Source organism: Bos mutus, chromosome 22 (genome assembly GCF_027580195.1).
Source record: "Bos mutus isolate GX-2022 chromosome 22, NWIPB_WYAK_1.1, whole genome shotgun sequence".
In the NCBI taxonomy this organism is placed as follows: domain Eukaryota; kingdom Metazoa; phylum Chordata; class Mammalia; order Artiodactyla; family Bovidae; genus Bos; species Bos mutus.
In genome coordinates, this window is record NC_091638.1 from 14288871 (window position 1) to 14305601 (window position 16731).

Consider the following 16731-nt stretch of genomic DNA (forward strand, 5'->3'; position numbering starts at 1 on the left):
TCTGTCCAAGTCTATAGATTTGAAAGTGTGTGTGAAATGAAGACCTTCTAGGAAAATATAATATCCTATAAATGACTCTATAAAAGATGGGAAATGAAAAAAGATTTATTATCACTGTAGAAATAGAGAATGGTGTCAAAGAGCTATCACAGCTACCGTACCTTCAGGAAAGAGAACCAGCCATATGGCTTCACAAGGGAATTCTATCAAACTTTTAAAAGATAGTATCTAAGATATCTAAACTGTACCAAAGCCCAAGGAAGAAAGAAAACTTCCTTACAAAAAGAAGCAATACAGCAATAACACCAAAATCCAGCAAAAAAGAAAGAAACAAGAAACAAAACTATAGATCAATCACACTTATGAACAGCAATGGAAAATCCTGAATAAAAGATTAACAAAAACCTGAAGCAGCATAATTAAAGAATATTATATCACAATTAACTTTGCTTACTGATCCAAACACTAGGGTGGTTGCATATTAGATACTCTATTAAATATAATCCATGACATGAACAGATCCAAGGAAAAATCAGTTGATCATTTCCAGAGGGGTCAAAAGTCATCATTATTTATTTATTATTATTAATTCTTGATTGCAAAAGATAAAATGTAAACACTTCCTTAACCAGAAAAAGATTCTGAGGCAATACCAAGATATCCTCTATATCATTCTCATTGAATCTTGCAATTGGACTAGAGAGAAAAAGTAGAACTATAAAAATTAAAGACTGTTTCTATTTGCATTCGTTATTATTACATAACCAGAAAATAAAGAGAATCATCTAAGCCATCACTATGGAAAGTAATAAGAGAATAAACCTAGGGACAAAGTTAATAAACAGAAATAAAAAAAACTTTCAAACACATACTTAAAAAAATAATTGAGAACTATACTGGTAGAAAATTCCTTATTTCCAATAGCAAGTAAAAAAGGATAAAATACATGGGGAGAGATAAACAGGAAGAAATACATATGGCCTAAATAAAGAAAACTATAAAGAAAGTAAGTCAAACAAATGGGAAAACATAATATGCTCTTAGATCTAGAAACAAGTAATCTCACGTGCCCTGATGGAAGTATACACTGTCAGGCTGCTTACAACAACCTGTCACTACCCATGGAAATTACAAACGCATATACCCTTTGAGAAGGAAATGGCAACCCACTCCAGTGTTCTTGCCTGGAGAATCCTGGGAACGGGGGCACCTGATGGGCGGTCGTCTATGGGGTTGCACAGAGTCAGACACAGCTGAAGTGACTTAGCAGCAGCAGATACCCCTTGATCTAGTTATTCTAACCCCAGGAATTTACTCTGTAGATAGTCCTGCTCCCATGCGAAGGTATGTGTGCTTAAGGTTATTCATTGCAGAACTGTCTGCAAAAGCAAAAGACTGGAAATTACTCATATCCATTAGATTACTGGTTTAGAAACAGTGGAAACAGTGGCTGCCTTTATTTTTCTGGGCTCCAAAATCACTGCAGATGGTGACTGCAGCCATGAAATTAAAAGACACTTACTCCTTGGAAGCAAAGTTATGACCAACCTAAACAGTGTATTAAAAAGCAGAGACATTACTTTGTCAACAAAGATCCGTCTAGTCAAGGCTATGGTTTTTCCAGTAGTCATGTATGGATGTGAGAGTTGAACTATAAAGAAAGCTGAGCACCGAAGAATTGATGCTTTTGAACTGTGGTGTTGGAGAAGACTCTTGAGAGTCCCTTGGACTGGAAGGAGATCCAACCAGTCCATTCTAAAGGAGATCAGTCCTGAGTGTTCATTGGAAGGACTGATGCTGAAGCTGAAACTCCAATACTTTGGCCACCTGATGCGAAGAACTTACTCAATGGAAAAGACCTTGTGCTGGGAAAGATTGAAGGCGGGAGGAGAAGGGGACGACAGAGGATGAGATGGCTGGATGGCATCACCGACTCAATGGACATGAGTTTGAGTAAACTCCAGGAGTTGCTGATGGACAGGGAGGCCTGGCACACTGCAGTTCAAGGTGTCACAAAGAGTCAGACACAACTGAGCGACTGAACTGAACCCATAAAACAGAATAGGATGCTGCTATATAAAAGGATAAATGTTTCAATGTACTAAAATCCCTCAACTCTTGGCAATATTTATTATCGTTGAAAATGCACATTCCTCTTAAGGTAGAAAAAAAACATTTCCAACATTTAGGTATAGTGACCAATAGAAACACAACTCTAAATGTTGGGGGGCGGGAATCAGAACTGTGACTTAAAGATTTTATCCACTGATCTTTGGATTTTTTTTTTTATTCACTGATCCTTAAAGATTTTATCCACTGATCTTGCATTTTTTATTCACTGATCCTATTCAAATTTTATTTTCATGAACATTCAAATGAGACATTTTAATTATACAAAAGTAGTAAACACTGTGTTTAAGATGTAAAAATATTACCAACTTGACCTATAGATTGAATGCCGCTAAGTCGCTTCAGTCATGTCTGACTCTGTGCGACCCCATAGACAGCAGCCCACCAGGCTCCCCCGTCCCTGGGATTCTCCAGGGGTGAATCTCCTGGAGTGGCTTGCCATTTCCTTCTCCAATGCATGAAAGTGAAAAGTGAAAGTGAAGTCGCTTAGTCGTGTCCGACTCTTAGCGACCCCATGGACTGCAGCCTACCAGGCTCCTCCGTCCATGGGATTTTCCAGGCAGGAGTACTGGAGTGGGGTGCCATTGCTGTGTCCAATCCCAATCAACGTCCAAGCAAGTTATTTTATGAGTATCAACAAGCTGACTCTAAAGTTTACATGCAGGAGAAGAACCAAGGTGAAGGACTGACGCCACCTGACTTCAAGACTTACCTTAAAGCTACAGTCTTCAAGACAGTGGGTACTGGTGAAAGTATAAAGCAAACAGGTCAATGGAAGAGAAGAGAGAGCCCAGTAACAGACTTGGATAAATACAGTTAAATGACCTTTGACAAAAGAGCAAAGGCAACACAATGAAGCAAAGACAGTCTCCCCAACAGTGCTGGAACAGCAACATACCAAAAAAAAAAAAAATCTACCTTATACCATTCACAAAAATTAATTCACAATGGGTCACAGGCCTAATTGTAAAAATTCAGAACTACAAAACTCTTAGAGGATAATGCAGGAGAAAACTTAGATGACATTGGGTAATTGGGTATGGTGAAGACTTTTGAGATAATAACACCATGGACACGATTCATACAAAAAAATTCACAAACTGGACTTAACTAAAATTAAAACTGTGGCTTTCCAAAAGAATTAAAACACAAGCCACAGATTGGGAGAAAAGATTTGAAAAAGACACATCTGATAAAGAATTTTATCCAATATATGCAAAGAACCCTTGAAACCCAAGAGCAAGAAGAAAAAATAATCCAATTAAAAATTAAGTTAAAGATCTTAGCAGAGACCTCCACGAGAGAAGATACACAAATGGGAAACAAGAATATAAGAAAATGCTTCATATTGTATACACCATCAGGGAAAGGGACATTAAAACAAGGAGCTACCATGACACATTTAACAGAACATCCAGAATTCAGAACACTGACTACACCCAGTGCTGGCAAGGGTTCTGAGGAACAGAAACTCTCATTCACGTTGGGAATGCACAGCGGTACAGCCACACTGGAAGATGGTTTGGCATCCCTTAAAAAATGAAACAGTTAGCATACTGTTAGCAACTGCACTCTTTGGTATTTACCTAAAGGAGTTCACAATTTATGTCCACACAAAAATCATAATACATATATTTATAGCAGCTTTACTCATAATTGCCAAAATCTGGGAGCAACCAAGATGTCCTTCATTAGGTAAATGGATTAACAAAGCTGCAGTACTTCCAGACAATAGAGAATTTTATTCAGTACAAAAATGAAACGAGCCATCAAACCATGAAAACACATGGAAGAACCTTAAATAAATATTACTAAGTGAAAGAAGCCAATCTGAAAAGGTGACATACTGTATGATTCTACCTTTATGACGTTCTGGAAGGGGCAAAACTATGTAGACAGTGAAAAGATCAGTGGTTGTAGAAGGCAGTGGGGATGAACAGGTAGAGCATAGAGGACTGTTAAGGCAATGAAAATATGCTGTACAATATAATAACGATGGACATATGTCATTAGGCATGCATGCTCAGGCACTTCAGCTGCATCTGATTCTTTGCGACCCCATGGACAGTAGCCTGCTAGGCTCCTGTGTCCATGGGGTTTTCCCGGCAAGAATACTAGAGTGGGTTGCTCTGCCCCCTCCAGGAGATGTTCCTGACCAAGGGACTGAACCTGTGTCTCCTGCGCCCCTGCACTGCAGAGGTGAGTACCTTAGTATTGAGTCACTGGGGAAGCCCCAAATGTCATTATACATTTGTCCAAACACAGAGACAGTACAATATCAAGAGTGAGCCTGAATCTAAACTATGAACTCTGGGTGATTATGATATTAGTGTACATTTATCTTTGGCAAAAAAAAAAATACCACTTTGATGAGTCATACTGATAATGGGGTGTGCTCTGCATGTGTGGGGTCAGGGTTATATGGGAAATTTCTGTACTGCCCTTCCAATTTGGTTTCAAAACCTAAAACAAACAAAAAAAAATGAACTCTTCAATTGAGCTCTTTAAAAACTTTTAAAAGTTTTTCCTTTCAGTATTATAGATACGCATAAGATGTAAAGTAAAGCCACCCTCAACTCACCCAGTCTCACCTTCCAAGCTAATTTTGACCATATATGCTTATATTTTGATTGGCAGCAAAGTCTACATAGGACGCTTGCATTTCCATTTCTTGATCTATCATCTGTGGGGTGCCTATTGATTTTGTGCCATGAACGAGAATGAACTAACTCTGAGATACTATCACAATCCAACCAGATTTCCCATTTGTGCTGGTAATATTATCATTATTTGTAGACCTTTAAGCATCTATTTTGATTGATCAACTCTAAGTAGTACTTGTTAACTGTCTACTATGTGAGATGAGGAAACTTATAAATAGGCAAAATTCAACATAATCAAAGATGAATTCTAAGAAGCATTTACCTTGTTCGTAAAGTAGCTTCATATTCGAATCTTTGCAGGCAACCAGATTGTTGAGCAATGCAACCACACTTTGCATGGTGTTACCCAGAATGTTCTCCTGATGTTCCTGCAACAGAGTACCATTTTCATCATAACTGTACAGAAACAGAGTAACATCATTACATCATAAAACAGACAAATGGTCACATGACCGACCTCCCTTCATTCTTGGCACAAAGTTGGGTGATAATCTTTTTCCACTCAGATGGGGCAAAATTTCTCTGTGTTAAGGTCCCATCGATGAGTCAGGTAAGCTGGGAGGCACCGTGAACCACTCAGGGCACCAGCATGGTTGCATGCTGTCCCCTGCCCACGCGCTGAGGGACAACCACTCTGCCCTCGGGGCTTCTGATGGGCAACTTCTCTGACTAGAGATCTAGTACGTGGAACTTAGGAAACTACACCTGAAAGTGACTTTGAGATCCAAAAGAAAAACTTCTTACAGAAACATTTCTGCAGTTTTGAGAGTCGACCGTGACTGCTTTTTCCTTCCTCACTCTTACACATGGCTGGTGATGTTGAATATGACTTACTGCCGCACTGCTTCAGTGCACTGAACTATACAGGGGCCTGAAAGAGTGAACTCCGCTTTCCCTAACGCTTCACAGCTCATAGCAGGACGCAACTTTGGTCCAATTTCTCATTGAGAAGATACAAAAGATAACTTCTTTCTAACTTTTTAAGGGATCCCAAAGATTTTCTTTTGAAATACTTTTAGAGTCACAGCAGAGTTGTAAAGACAGCATACAGAGTCTCCATACACCCTTCACTCAATTTCCCGTTAGCATAATCCAACCAATGCACGTTGATCGAAACTAAGGTACCACTGGTATGGTGCTAATAACAAAACTAAAGACTATTCAAATGTCACATTTTCTGCTAACATCCTTTTCTGTTCCAGGATCCAGGCCAGGATCCCATGCTGCACTGAGAATTAAGTCTTTTTTACAACTTTTATTTACAAAGTGCCCACTGTTCTAGGCACTTGGCTTATATCAGTGAAAAAAACAGACCAAAATTTTTAAAAAATTTCCAAAAAAGCAGCCCCACCCTTGTGGAATTTACATGTAGCAGTGGGGGAAGACAATAATTACATTCTACGTTAAAGGATGAAACACACTGCAGGAGGAGACAGAACAGGGGACAGCAGTTTGGGGGTGCTGTAGGGGAAGGTTACAACTTTAAACAAAGCAAGTAAGGGACACCTCCTTCAGAAGATGACATCTGGACTGTACTTTTATTATACTGCCAGGTTCTATTTGCTTGTTTTAGAATAGTCACATCAATGTTCATGCAGCGTGGCATTCTGTATGATGTACTCTGCATATAAGTTAAATAAGCAGGATGACAATATACAGCCTTGACATATTCCTTTTCCGATCTGGAACCAGTCTGTTGTTCCATGTCCAGTTCTAACTGTAGCTTCTTGACCTACATACAGATTTCTCAGGAGGGAGGTCAGGTGGTCTGGTATTCCCATCTCTTTCAGAATTTTCCATGGTTTGTTATGATCCACACAGTCAAAGGCTTTGGCATAGTCAATAAAGCAGAAGTAGATGTTTTTCTGGAACTCTCTTGCTTTTTTGATGATCTAGCAGATGTTGGCAAGCTGATCTCTGGTTTCTCTGCCTTTCTTGAATCCAGCTTGAATACATGGAAGTTCATGGTTCATGTACTGTTGAAGTCTGGCTTGGAGAATTTTGAGCATTACTTTGCTAGTGTGTGACATGAGTGCAATTGTGTGGTAGTTTGAATATTCTCTGGCATTGCCTTTCTTTGGGATTGGAATGAAAACTGACCTTTTCCAATCCTGTGGCCACTTCTGGGCTTTTCAAATTTGCTGGCATATTGAGTACAGCACTTTCACAGCATCATCTTTAGGATCTGAAATAGCTTAACTGGAATTCCACCACCTTCACTAGCTTTGTTTGTAGTGATGCTTCTTAAAGCCCAGTTGACTTTGCATTCCAGGATGTCTGGCTCTATGTGAGTGATCACCCCGTGATTATCTGGGTCATGAAGATCTTTTCTGTATAGTTCCTCTGTGTATTCTTGCTACCTCTTCTTAATATCTTCTGCTTCTGTTAGGTCCATACCATTTTGGTCCTTTATTGTACTCATATTTGCATGAAATGTTCCCTTGGTATCTTTAATTTTATTGAGATCTCTAGTCTTTCCCACTCTATTGTTTTCCTCATTTCTTTGCATTGATTGCTGAGGAAAGCATTCTTATCTCTCCTTGCTATTCTTTGGAATTTGGTATTCAAATGGGTATACCTTTTCCTCCTTTGCCTTTAACTTCTCTTCTCTTCTTGGCTATTTGTAAAGCCTCATCAAACCATCTTGCCTTTTTGCATTTCTTTTTCTTGGGGATGGTCTTGATCATTACCTCCTGTACAATGCCACAAACCTCTGTCCATAGTTCTTGAGGCACACTATCTATCAGATCTAATCCCTTGAATCTCTTTGTCACTCCCACTGTATAATTGTAAGGGATTTGATTTAGTAGTTTTCCCTACTTTCTTCAATTTAAGTCTGAATTTGACAATAAAGCGTTCATGATCTGAGCCACAGTCAGCTCTTGGTTTTGCTTTTGCTGACTGTATAGAGCTTCTCCATCTTTGGCTGCAAAGAATATAACCAATCTGATTTCAGTTTTGACCATCAGGTCATCAATAACCTCAGATACACAGATGATATCATCCTTATGGCAGAAAGTGAAGAAGAACTAAAGAGCCTCTTGATGAAAGTGAAAGAGGAGCGTGTTGGCTTAAAACTCAACATTCAGAAAACTAAGATCATGGCATCCAGTCCCAACACTTCATGGCAAATGGATGAGGAAACAATGGAAACAGTGAGAGACTATTTTTGAGGGCTCCAAAATCACTGCAGATGGTGACTGCAGCCATGAAATTAAAAGACGCTTGCTCCTTGGAAGAAAAGCTATGACCAATCTAGACAGTATATTAGAAAGCAGAGACATTACTTTACCAACAAAGGTCTGACTAGTCAAAGCTATGGTTTTTCCAGTAGTCATGTATGCATGTGAGAGTTGGACCATAAAGAAAGCTGAGCACCGAAGAATTGATGCTTTTAAACTGTGGTGTTGGAGAAGACTCTTGAGAGTCCCTTGGACTCCAAGGAGATCAAACCAGTCCATCCTAAAGGAAATGAGTCTTGAATATTCATTGGAAGGACTGATGCTGAAGCTGAAACTCTAGTACTTTGACCACATGATGCAAAGAACCGACTCATTGGAAAAGATCCTTATGCTGGGAAAGATTGAAGTCAGGAGGAGAAAGGGATGACAGAGGATGAGATGGTTGGATGGCATCACTGATGCGATGGACATGAGTTTGAGTAGGCTCTGGGAGTTGGTGATGGACAGGGAAGCCTGATGTGCTGCAGTCCATGGAGTCACAATGAGTCGGACACGACTGAGAGACTGAATTGAATTGACATCAGTGTGTCCAGTGTTAGTGGCCTATGAGTGACATCCTCATCTGAATTTAGTATCAGTTTGATGATACCCTTTGTCCCTTCATATTATTCCACAAACATTTATTGTGCATCTAATATCTACTTCTGGGTGAGATGGTAGAACTCCCTAGTATTTAATAAAAGCAACTGGGATCAGTGTAATTTTACTGGTAAATCTTCAAATATTTTTTTCAAAAACATCTTAGCATCTATACTGATCCAAATTTATGTCCATTTTCTAAGAAAATCATCTAAAATGTCCCAAGTTTTCAAACATACTGTAATAGAATCATACAGAACTCTCTCTCCTATCTTCACCTATATTCTCTGAGCTGACTGACATCACCTTTTACACTATCTCCTCCCTCTTCTTGATCAGACTCACCAAAGCCTTGCCTATATTACTGGTCTTTTCCGGGAGCCAGCTTTCCATTTTAGTCAAGAATCTACACTTGTGACTTTGAGTTGGTCACTACAAATGCACACAATTCCTACTTCCCTCGCCTAGATATATAGGAGGATGGCCCTTTCCTGCCCACTCATACTTAGAATTGCCCCAAAGACTGGCTTTGGCCAATTGAACTCATTTGGGCAGAAGTTTTAAAGGCTAGAGATGGCTTCACTGTCCTATCCTTCCTCTGCCTTGTGACCAGTCTGGAGGGAAGATGCGCCAATAGCCCAGGCCTCAGAATGAGGACACTCAGCAGAGCTGTTCGGAGTCCCTTGATGAACACACAGCTTCAAAAAGCTCACACACACACAAAAAATCAACACGTGTTCCCCATCCTGAACCCCCCTCCCACTTCCCTCCCCATACCATCCCTCTGGGTCATCCCAGTGCACCAGCCCCAAGCATCCTGTATCCTGCATCAAACCTGGACTGGCGATTTGTTTCTTATATGATATTATACATGTTACAATGCCATTCTCCCAAATCATCCCACCCTCTCCCTCTCCTACAGCATCCAAAAGACTGTTCTATACATCTATGTCTCTTTTGCTGTCTCACATACAGGGTTGTCATTACCATCTTTCTAAATTCCATATATATGTGTTAGTATACTGTATTGGTGTTTTTCTTTCTGGCTTACTTCACTCTGTATAATCGGCTCCAGTTTCATCCACCTCATTAGAACTGATTCAAATGCACTCTTTTTAATGGCTGAGTAATACTCCATTATGTATATGTACCACAGCTTTCTTATCCATTCATCTGCTGATGGACATCTAGGTTGCTTCCCATGGTGGATTCATGTTGATGTATGGCAAAACCAATACAATATTGTAAAGTAATTAGCCTCCAATTAAAATAAATAAATTTAAAAAAAAAATCAACACAGCATCGGGCTCTAAACTGCAGTCAACAGACATACACATCCCACCAATGGGAGTCACTCTATTTCTTGAGCCTAATCATCTATAAAAGGTCTGCTTTCCAAATATCAATGCCTGGAAAGTTCTATTCTTTAGAAACACAGGTATTAAAGTGGATGTTCATGTTTGACTGTTTCACTGACACCAGCTTAAGAATATTAATGTGGAAGCAATGGGCTACCACCAATTTCATCTAATTATTCTTACAACTGGTTGGAGGGAAAGGGTGATTAATAAGCACCAAGATGACATGACAAGTTATTCATGATAAAGTAGCTAACGATACAAAGGAAACTTATTCTTGTGAAGAATAAAGACAGTAATAAATCTTTTCTTTTGTTTCCATTTGGTAAAATTATACCAGTCCTTGTTCAAAGGCCAGTCTGTTGGAAAACATAGGTCAGTTTTACTAGAGATAAATCCACTGTTCCTTTCATAAACATATTTTTGTGACTATACATGACTTTTCTATGCTCTCAGAAGTATTTTTGGCTCCTTGTAAAGTCAATGCTTCAGTTTTTCCTGGTGCTCAAAAGTGAGAGTCACTTGTTGATAAAGGCATTTTCTTTAAGTACAAAAGCCAACTTTTCAAACCTCCATTACCCCTGGATACTAAGAGCCCAGGACCGTACCCCAGCCAATTAAGTCCTGAGACTCCCGGCCTGGAGTTTGCAGTCACTGAAGAAGGAGGGGCTCTGCCAGCCCCACAGTGCTGCATCTGCAGAAGGGCACAAAGGTGCACTCTGCCCACCAAGAGACCCCACTGACCTTATCACTGGAAACACTCAGGGCACAATATCCGACGCAGAGAATAGAGACCAAAGACCCATAACCAGACTGGGAGACGTGGCTCCTTTTCCATTTCAGGCATTATTCAAAACACTTTGTTTTAATTTCTTTGCTATTGATTTTTAAACCATTCACAGACCGTGAACTTTGTTCGATATAAAACAGGGGCTTTGTTAAAACTATATTCACTTCTTCCTTCTTATACCTACAAGAATGCTTCTTGCTTAGTTTGAAAGAGAGAAACCATAGACCATGGTGACCGTGCCTGCTCAAGGCAACGATGTGGTTCTCTAGGGGAAATCAGAGAGTAACGGCTGTGGCCTGGAACTTAATTTCCCCAAAAAACAATGCTCAAGACACGAGAAGAGCAGATGAGAAGGTGTGAACGTGAATTAAGCACACTTCTATTAATTTCTATCAAGTTGAGCTATTTCACTTCTCTTAGCAACTTTAATAAGATTTGTTACTACAGTTCACAACCACATTCATAGCCCACAGGGGATAAGTTATGCTACGAAAAACATTGTATTTCTTTCAAAGCCAGAGTAGAGAATTATATGAAGGGGGAAGACATCAGGGTAAATATGTGGGGACCCTGGAAGATTAGTGTAAAGAGGAAAGAAACCACAAGTTTGAGTCAAAGACTACAGGCCAGAGATGTAGGGGAGGGATAATGCTGATTAAAGGCTGTGTCTTCATTAGATGTTCCTCTAAGACAGCCCCTCTCCCTAAAAAGAGTCCCATAGCTCACTAAAAAACAAGGGGTCCACACCACTGATGCCCCAACACATGCAGTAAGAGCAGTGTAAGGAGAGGGAAACATTTAATGACCCACAACAGGGCCTCTGGCACAGGGTCAGGGCCCGGGACACCAGCAGCTTCTGTGCTGATGGCGGCAGAGCAGCCACATGAGCCCAAGCACGGACAAGGCAGAAGTGAAAATATACTGATAAGGGACTACATGCTATAGCCCGTACCTCAAGCCCTCTACCTGTATCATCTCATTTAATCCTCACCAAAACTCCAAAGTGGCTATCTGTGAGCCCTTCTCACAGATAAGGGCTCTGAGGTTAAGGAGGTGAAGTGTCACTCACCAAAGATCACCAAGCTTCTTGATTGTGAGGCTGGGATTCAATCTAGGAGATGGAAGGTGACCTTTTATCACCAAGCAACGCTGCCTAGTGACAACACTGACGGAGCGCAGGACCTCAGGGTCACTCGTCAGCCCATCCCAGGTTAACCAACACGACATGAGGGCCAGGGACGCAAAGGACTCTGGAGCAGGGGGCGGAAAGAGGACAGAAAGACTGATTTGAAGCTGCTGTTCTAACACTGCCCTCTAACTTCTCCGGCTACAATATGCCCAGCCCTGTGTTACCACCACTGCGACCTCCTGGCTTCAAAAGATCCCTTTATATGGACAGCCTATCATGAGATACGCAACTCGGAAAGCAAGATGTAGGTATTTGGCAACTACAGGACAGAAAAGAATGAGCATACCACACCCAAGAATGAAGTTACACAGTGGCCCCACAGTCGACAGTCACAGGACTGAGACACTCAGCGTCAGCACTGGCTGAGGGGCAAGAATGGAAGCTGTGCTCACGGGAGAAGGAGAAGCCTGCACTGCCCTCCCACAAAGACACCCAAGACGATCCTACGGCACTTGAGGATTATGATGAAAATCGTCAACCCCTCAGTCCAGAACCCAGTAATGAGAGCTGACCTAATTTGTGTGCCCAACACCATGGTGTACGGACATTTAATCAACAGGGCACTTGAGAGTTCTAATAAAACATAGCGTTTGCCAGTAGAGATAATTAGAATTGAAGCCGCAAAATTCTAGTGTTTGGCAACATAGATGAAACAACTTCATTAAGATGTACAGCTTCAGCAAATGAAAGGCAGGAGAGCACTGGACCCTGAAGAATCAGCCTTCTTGAAACTAATTGCTTCAGTGCTTAAAGAGGACAGCTCTGCAACACCAAGGGCACAGCAAGGAAATGCCGCTGGAAAGCAATCAGCCTTCCCAAAGCGCTCTCACTTGTAAACACAGCATTAGACTCCATTCCAACATATGAAGGTGGAAGTGGCACTGGAAGACTTCAGATGAAAATGTTGGGCTGGGGTGTCAACAGTCAAGGTAGGAGATACCTCTAACGATCAACAGTAACAGTGAACCATGGTCACTCTCTTCTGCCCTTGGTGTGGGCTGCAACTCAAAAGACAACGTACCAGAAGACAAGAACCAATCCTGCGAGGTTAGGAAGGAGCCACTGAAAGAATGAGAAGTAGAAGCACACGCAAATGACATGGACGCGACATCCACCATCTCTCTGAGATGAACACACAGCATACCCCGTTCAGCGCACATGTTCAGATAACATTTTGGGGTGGGTGGGGGGCAGGCTGATGTTGCTGTACCACTTGTCCCTGGACTGTGCAGGCACTTGCACTTGGTACAGAGGTGTCGCCACAGGACACAGGGTGGCATCAACCCACGATCCTTTTCATACCTTCTCCTGCATGGCCAGACTCCTAGAGATCTGGAGCCTGCAGAAAGGAGCCTGCATCATGGAACCGTATACACTACCATATATAACACAGATAGCCAGAGGGAATTCGCTGTATGACTCAGGGAGCTGAAACCTGGAGCTCTGTGGCAAGCTGGAGGGGTAGGGTGGGAGGAGATTCAAGAGGGAGGGGACATATGTATACCTGTGGCTGATTCATGGTGAGGGATGGCAGAAACCAACACAATATTTGTAACGTAATTGCCCTCCAATTAAAAATTTTAAAAACTTTTTTTGGAAAAAGCGGCCTGCAGAGCACCCAAACAACATTGAGTCACGTGTGGGGAGAAGGACACTTTCATATTACTGAGTTTTCCACAAGGCTGTTTCACCAGCAGTGCTAACTCGATGGAATCTAAACTGAGATCGGCTCCTTTGCCCTTACTCTTCCTCTTTTCTGTTTTCCATTTTAATGAACCCTCCAATCTGCCCGGCTACCCAGCCATGCATCTTCGAATCACCAGAGACGACTGCCTCTACTCTTGTCTCCCACATCCAACCAGCCACAGCAGCCCCTGGGTTTCCCGAGCCCTTCTTCAATCTGCTTTCCATCCCCACTGCCATTTCTTAATGTGTCTCTATCCCTGGCCTCACTGTCCTGACGGCTGACAGCTGCTGCTTTCGAAAGTGGCAGAGATTCGTCTCCGCTCCCGGGGCTGACATGTGGGGCCGTGGGGTCTGGGGAGTGAGTGCGCTGGAGGTTACAGTAGGTCCAGGACGGAGGGAGGGCCAGTGATTCCCACACTCCAGTTTGTTCAAAGTCCCGGCGGGATCCCAAGGCCTGAGAGTGGGAGAAAACCACAAGAACCAGGAGATGACAGAGCAAGGCAGATCCAAGGCCTTGGGCACAGAGTAATTTAAAATGAACTCACTCGTGTACCTCATAAATATGTGTGAGTGTTAGTAGCTCAGTTGTGTCTGACTCTTTGGGACCCCATGAACTGTAGCCTGCGCCAGGCTCCTCTGTCCATGGAATTTTCCCTCATAAATATATATATGGGATTTCCTGGGAAGAAAGGACAGGATTTGGGGGTCCAAAGTGGGCCTGTCTGGGGTGTGAGGGAGCTGGTGCTGAGCCTCCGCTTTGCCAGCTGTGAAGCAGTCACCCAGCTCCTCTGCCCTGTGGTCAGGGTTTCGTGGGACTTAGCAGGCTCCGAGGAGACTCGGTGGGGTCGGGGGAGGGGACCTGGAAAGGGTCTTCTTTCATCTGTAGACAAAACCATATGGTGCTCTCCGCCTAAGAGTCTGGAGGCATAAAATTAACTCCCTTCTTTTAGTTGGCTCTCCCTCCATCTTTCTGGTTAGGGACATGAGAGAGAAGAGCTTCAGATGGATTTTAAATTTGACTGACAGGTACGGTGGAGGCCCTCTAGCAGCAAATACAAGTTGTTATTAGCAATGCGTTCCAGCCGGTGCAGACGGGGGTCTGGGTCAACTGGAGCCATCTGTCAATCGGTGTGCCCACGTGACTCGAGGGTCCTGGTCTGTGTAACACCCCTGGCAGTGCGCTGCGGACGCCCCTCCAGCAGGTGAACACGTCACTTAGTTTCTGCGGCCGTGCCCTCTCACGTTATTTAGGCTTCCAGCAGGAAGATTCCGTCCTCTGGGCTCCCAGTAGGGCCCAAGGCCTCAAGGCAGATGTAGTGGGCCAGGGCCGATGCTGTTCAGGCAGGAGAACCCCGGCCATGGAGCCAAAGGCAAGCGGCCAAGACCATGCCCCCAGGGATGGATCGTGTCCCCTTTGTGTGTGTCTGCCTGCAGTGTTGACAGACAGGCCCCTCCTGACCCACAACATGCTCGCTGAGCTAACTACAGGCTGGCAGCAGGGGGACGGATGAGAAAGAAAAAACACAAGTGTGCGTCCAGACACAAAACCCTTCCTGCCTTCTTCTAGCATCCCTGCCACAGTCCAAAGTGAAAACAACAATAATGGTAATAAAAAACAATAATAAAGGTTTGGCAAACAGATTTATTCTTAAAAATTCAGGCCAGATGTCGTCTGCTGTGGCTGGGGGTGGCAGGGGAGGCCACCTTTCTTGTGTCACATGACATTTCCACCACCATCCTGTGCCTGCCTTCATCACAACATCTGCCACAACCCCTTAACTGTTGTTCATCCATTCCTGGATCAACGTTGAGCCCTCTGGGGGCAGAATTGGGACTTTTAGCCAGGTTTCCAGAGCCAAGGTATGGTGGCTGGTATGCAGAGGCCTCTGGTAAATTACAGAAATGCTCCATGTTACTTATATGATGAACACAGCTGGGGAAGCGATATATGGCTTGTGGGATGCTCCTTCGAGAAATGAACTTGTCAGCAACTAGAAACCGCCTTCAATCAAACAATCAATACATATTTATGGGGCACCTAAAATTTGCTATTTAATGGTGTGAAACAGAACTATACAAGGATAAAAAATGATCTCTCTCAAAATGTTTTCAATCAGTATCTTTTTACTTTTGAATAATGTTTGCAATAAGGGAAACATTCAGATCTTTTGACTTCAAATGAAATTCATAAGAATCTCTCACACTCGCATCCACATGGAAAATGTACACTCTGAAATTTTGAAAGACCTTGACACAGTTTTAATAGGACCCTCCATTAAAGGTAACAAATAAGTGTCCCATTCGAAAGAAAGAAAATATTACATAAGGCAAAAATGAATGAAAAGATCAGCACACAGAATTATCAAAAGACAATTTTCAACTATAGATCTCTTGACTGTGGGAGTTTTCCATGTGTTGGTACTCATAGATCCTGTCTCAAAGTAGTACCAGTAAGTCCTACAGGAAAAAGAAATTAGTGGGAATTGACTGGAAGCGTATTTAAACCTACGGTTTTGAGGCACATAAAGGAACAATGCAATAAGCAAAAAGAAAACTGAGCTTAAAAAAAAAAAAAAAAAAAAGAGCTTCTTGGCTGCCCCATTATTCACCAGCTGGCAAACCTGGAACAAAGCAAGAATCATACTACCAGACTTTGGAAGAATCTTAGAGAATCTTCTAGGTCAATCATTTGATTTTAAACATAAAGAAAGAGAAGCCCTGAGAAAAGAACAGAGGAACAGAGCCTGGACTTAAACTCAGAAGCGCATCCTCCTTTCCCATTACCTCATTTTGCCCTCATCACTTGAAAAATCAAACCAGGGAACAGATGAGGAAGATGTGGTACATATACTACTCAGCCATAGAAAAGAATGAAATCATGTCATTTGCAGCAACATGGATGCAACCAGAGATCATCATACTAAGTGAAGAAGTCAGAGAAAGACAAATATATCACTTAATTATAGAATCTAAAATATGACACAAATGAGCCTACCTATGAAACAGACTCTCAGACACAGATGACAGACTTGTAGCTGCCAGGGGCTGGGAAGGCACAGAGGGAGAGTTTGGGGTTAGCATATGCAAACTATTT

At 42.3% G+C, this 16731-nt stretch overlaps 1 protein-coding gene across 3 annotated transcripts in view; it reads right to left on the reverse strand.

Annotated features, from left to right (window-relative positions):
- Positions 1-16731, reverse strand: part of ULK4 (unc-51 like kinase 4) — a 502164-nt gene that overhangs the window by 218555 nt on the left and 266878 nt on the right. For all 3 annotated transcript variants that reach the window (XR_011461930.1, XR_011461929.1, XM_070359559.1), the window contains exon 32: positions 5056-5161. Coding sequence is in view for 1 of the 3 variants with exons in the window: in XM_070359559.1 (XP_070215660.1) it covers positions 5056-5161 (106 nt within the window). In the remaining 2 variants the exon portion in view is untranslated. The remainder of the gene's footprint in view (positions 1-5055; positions 5162-16731) is intronic.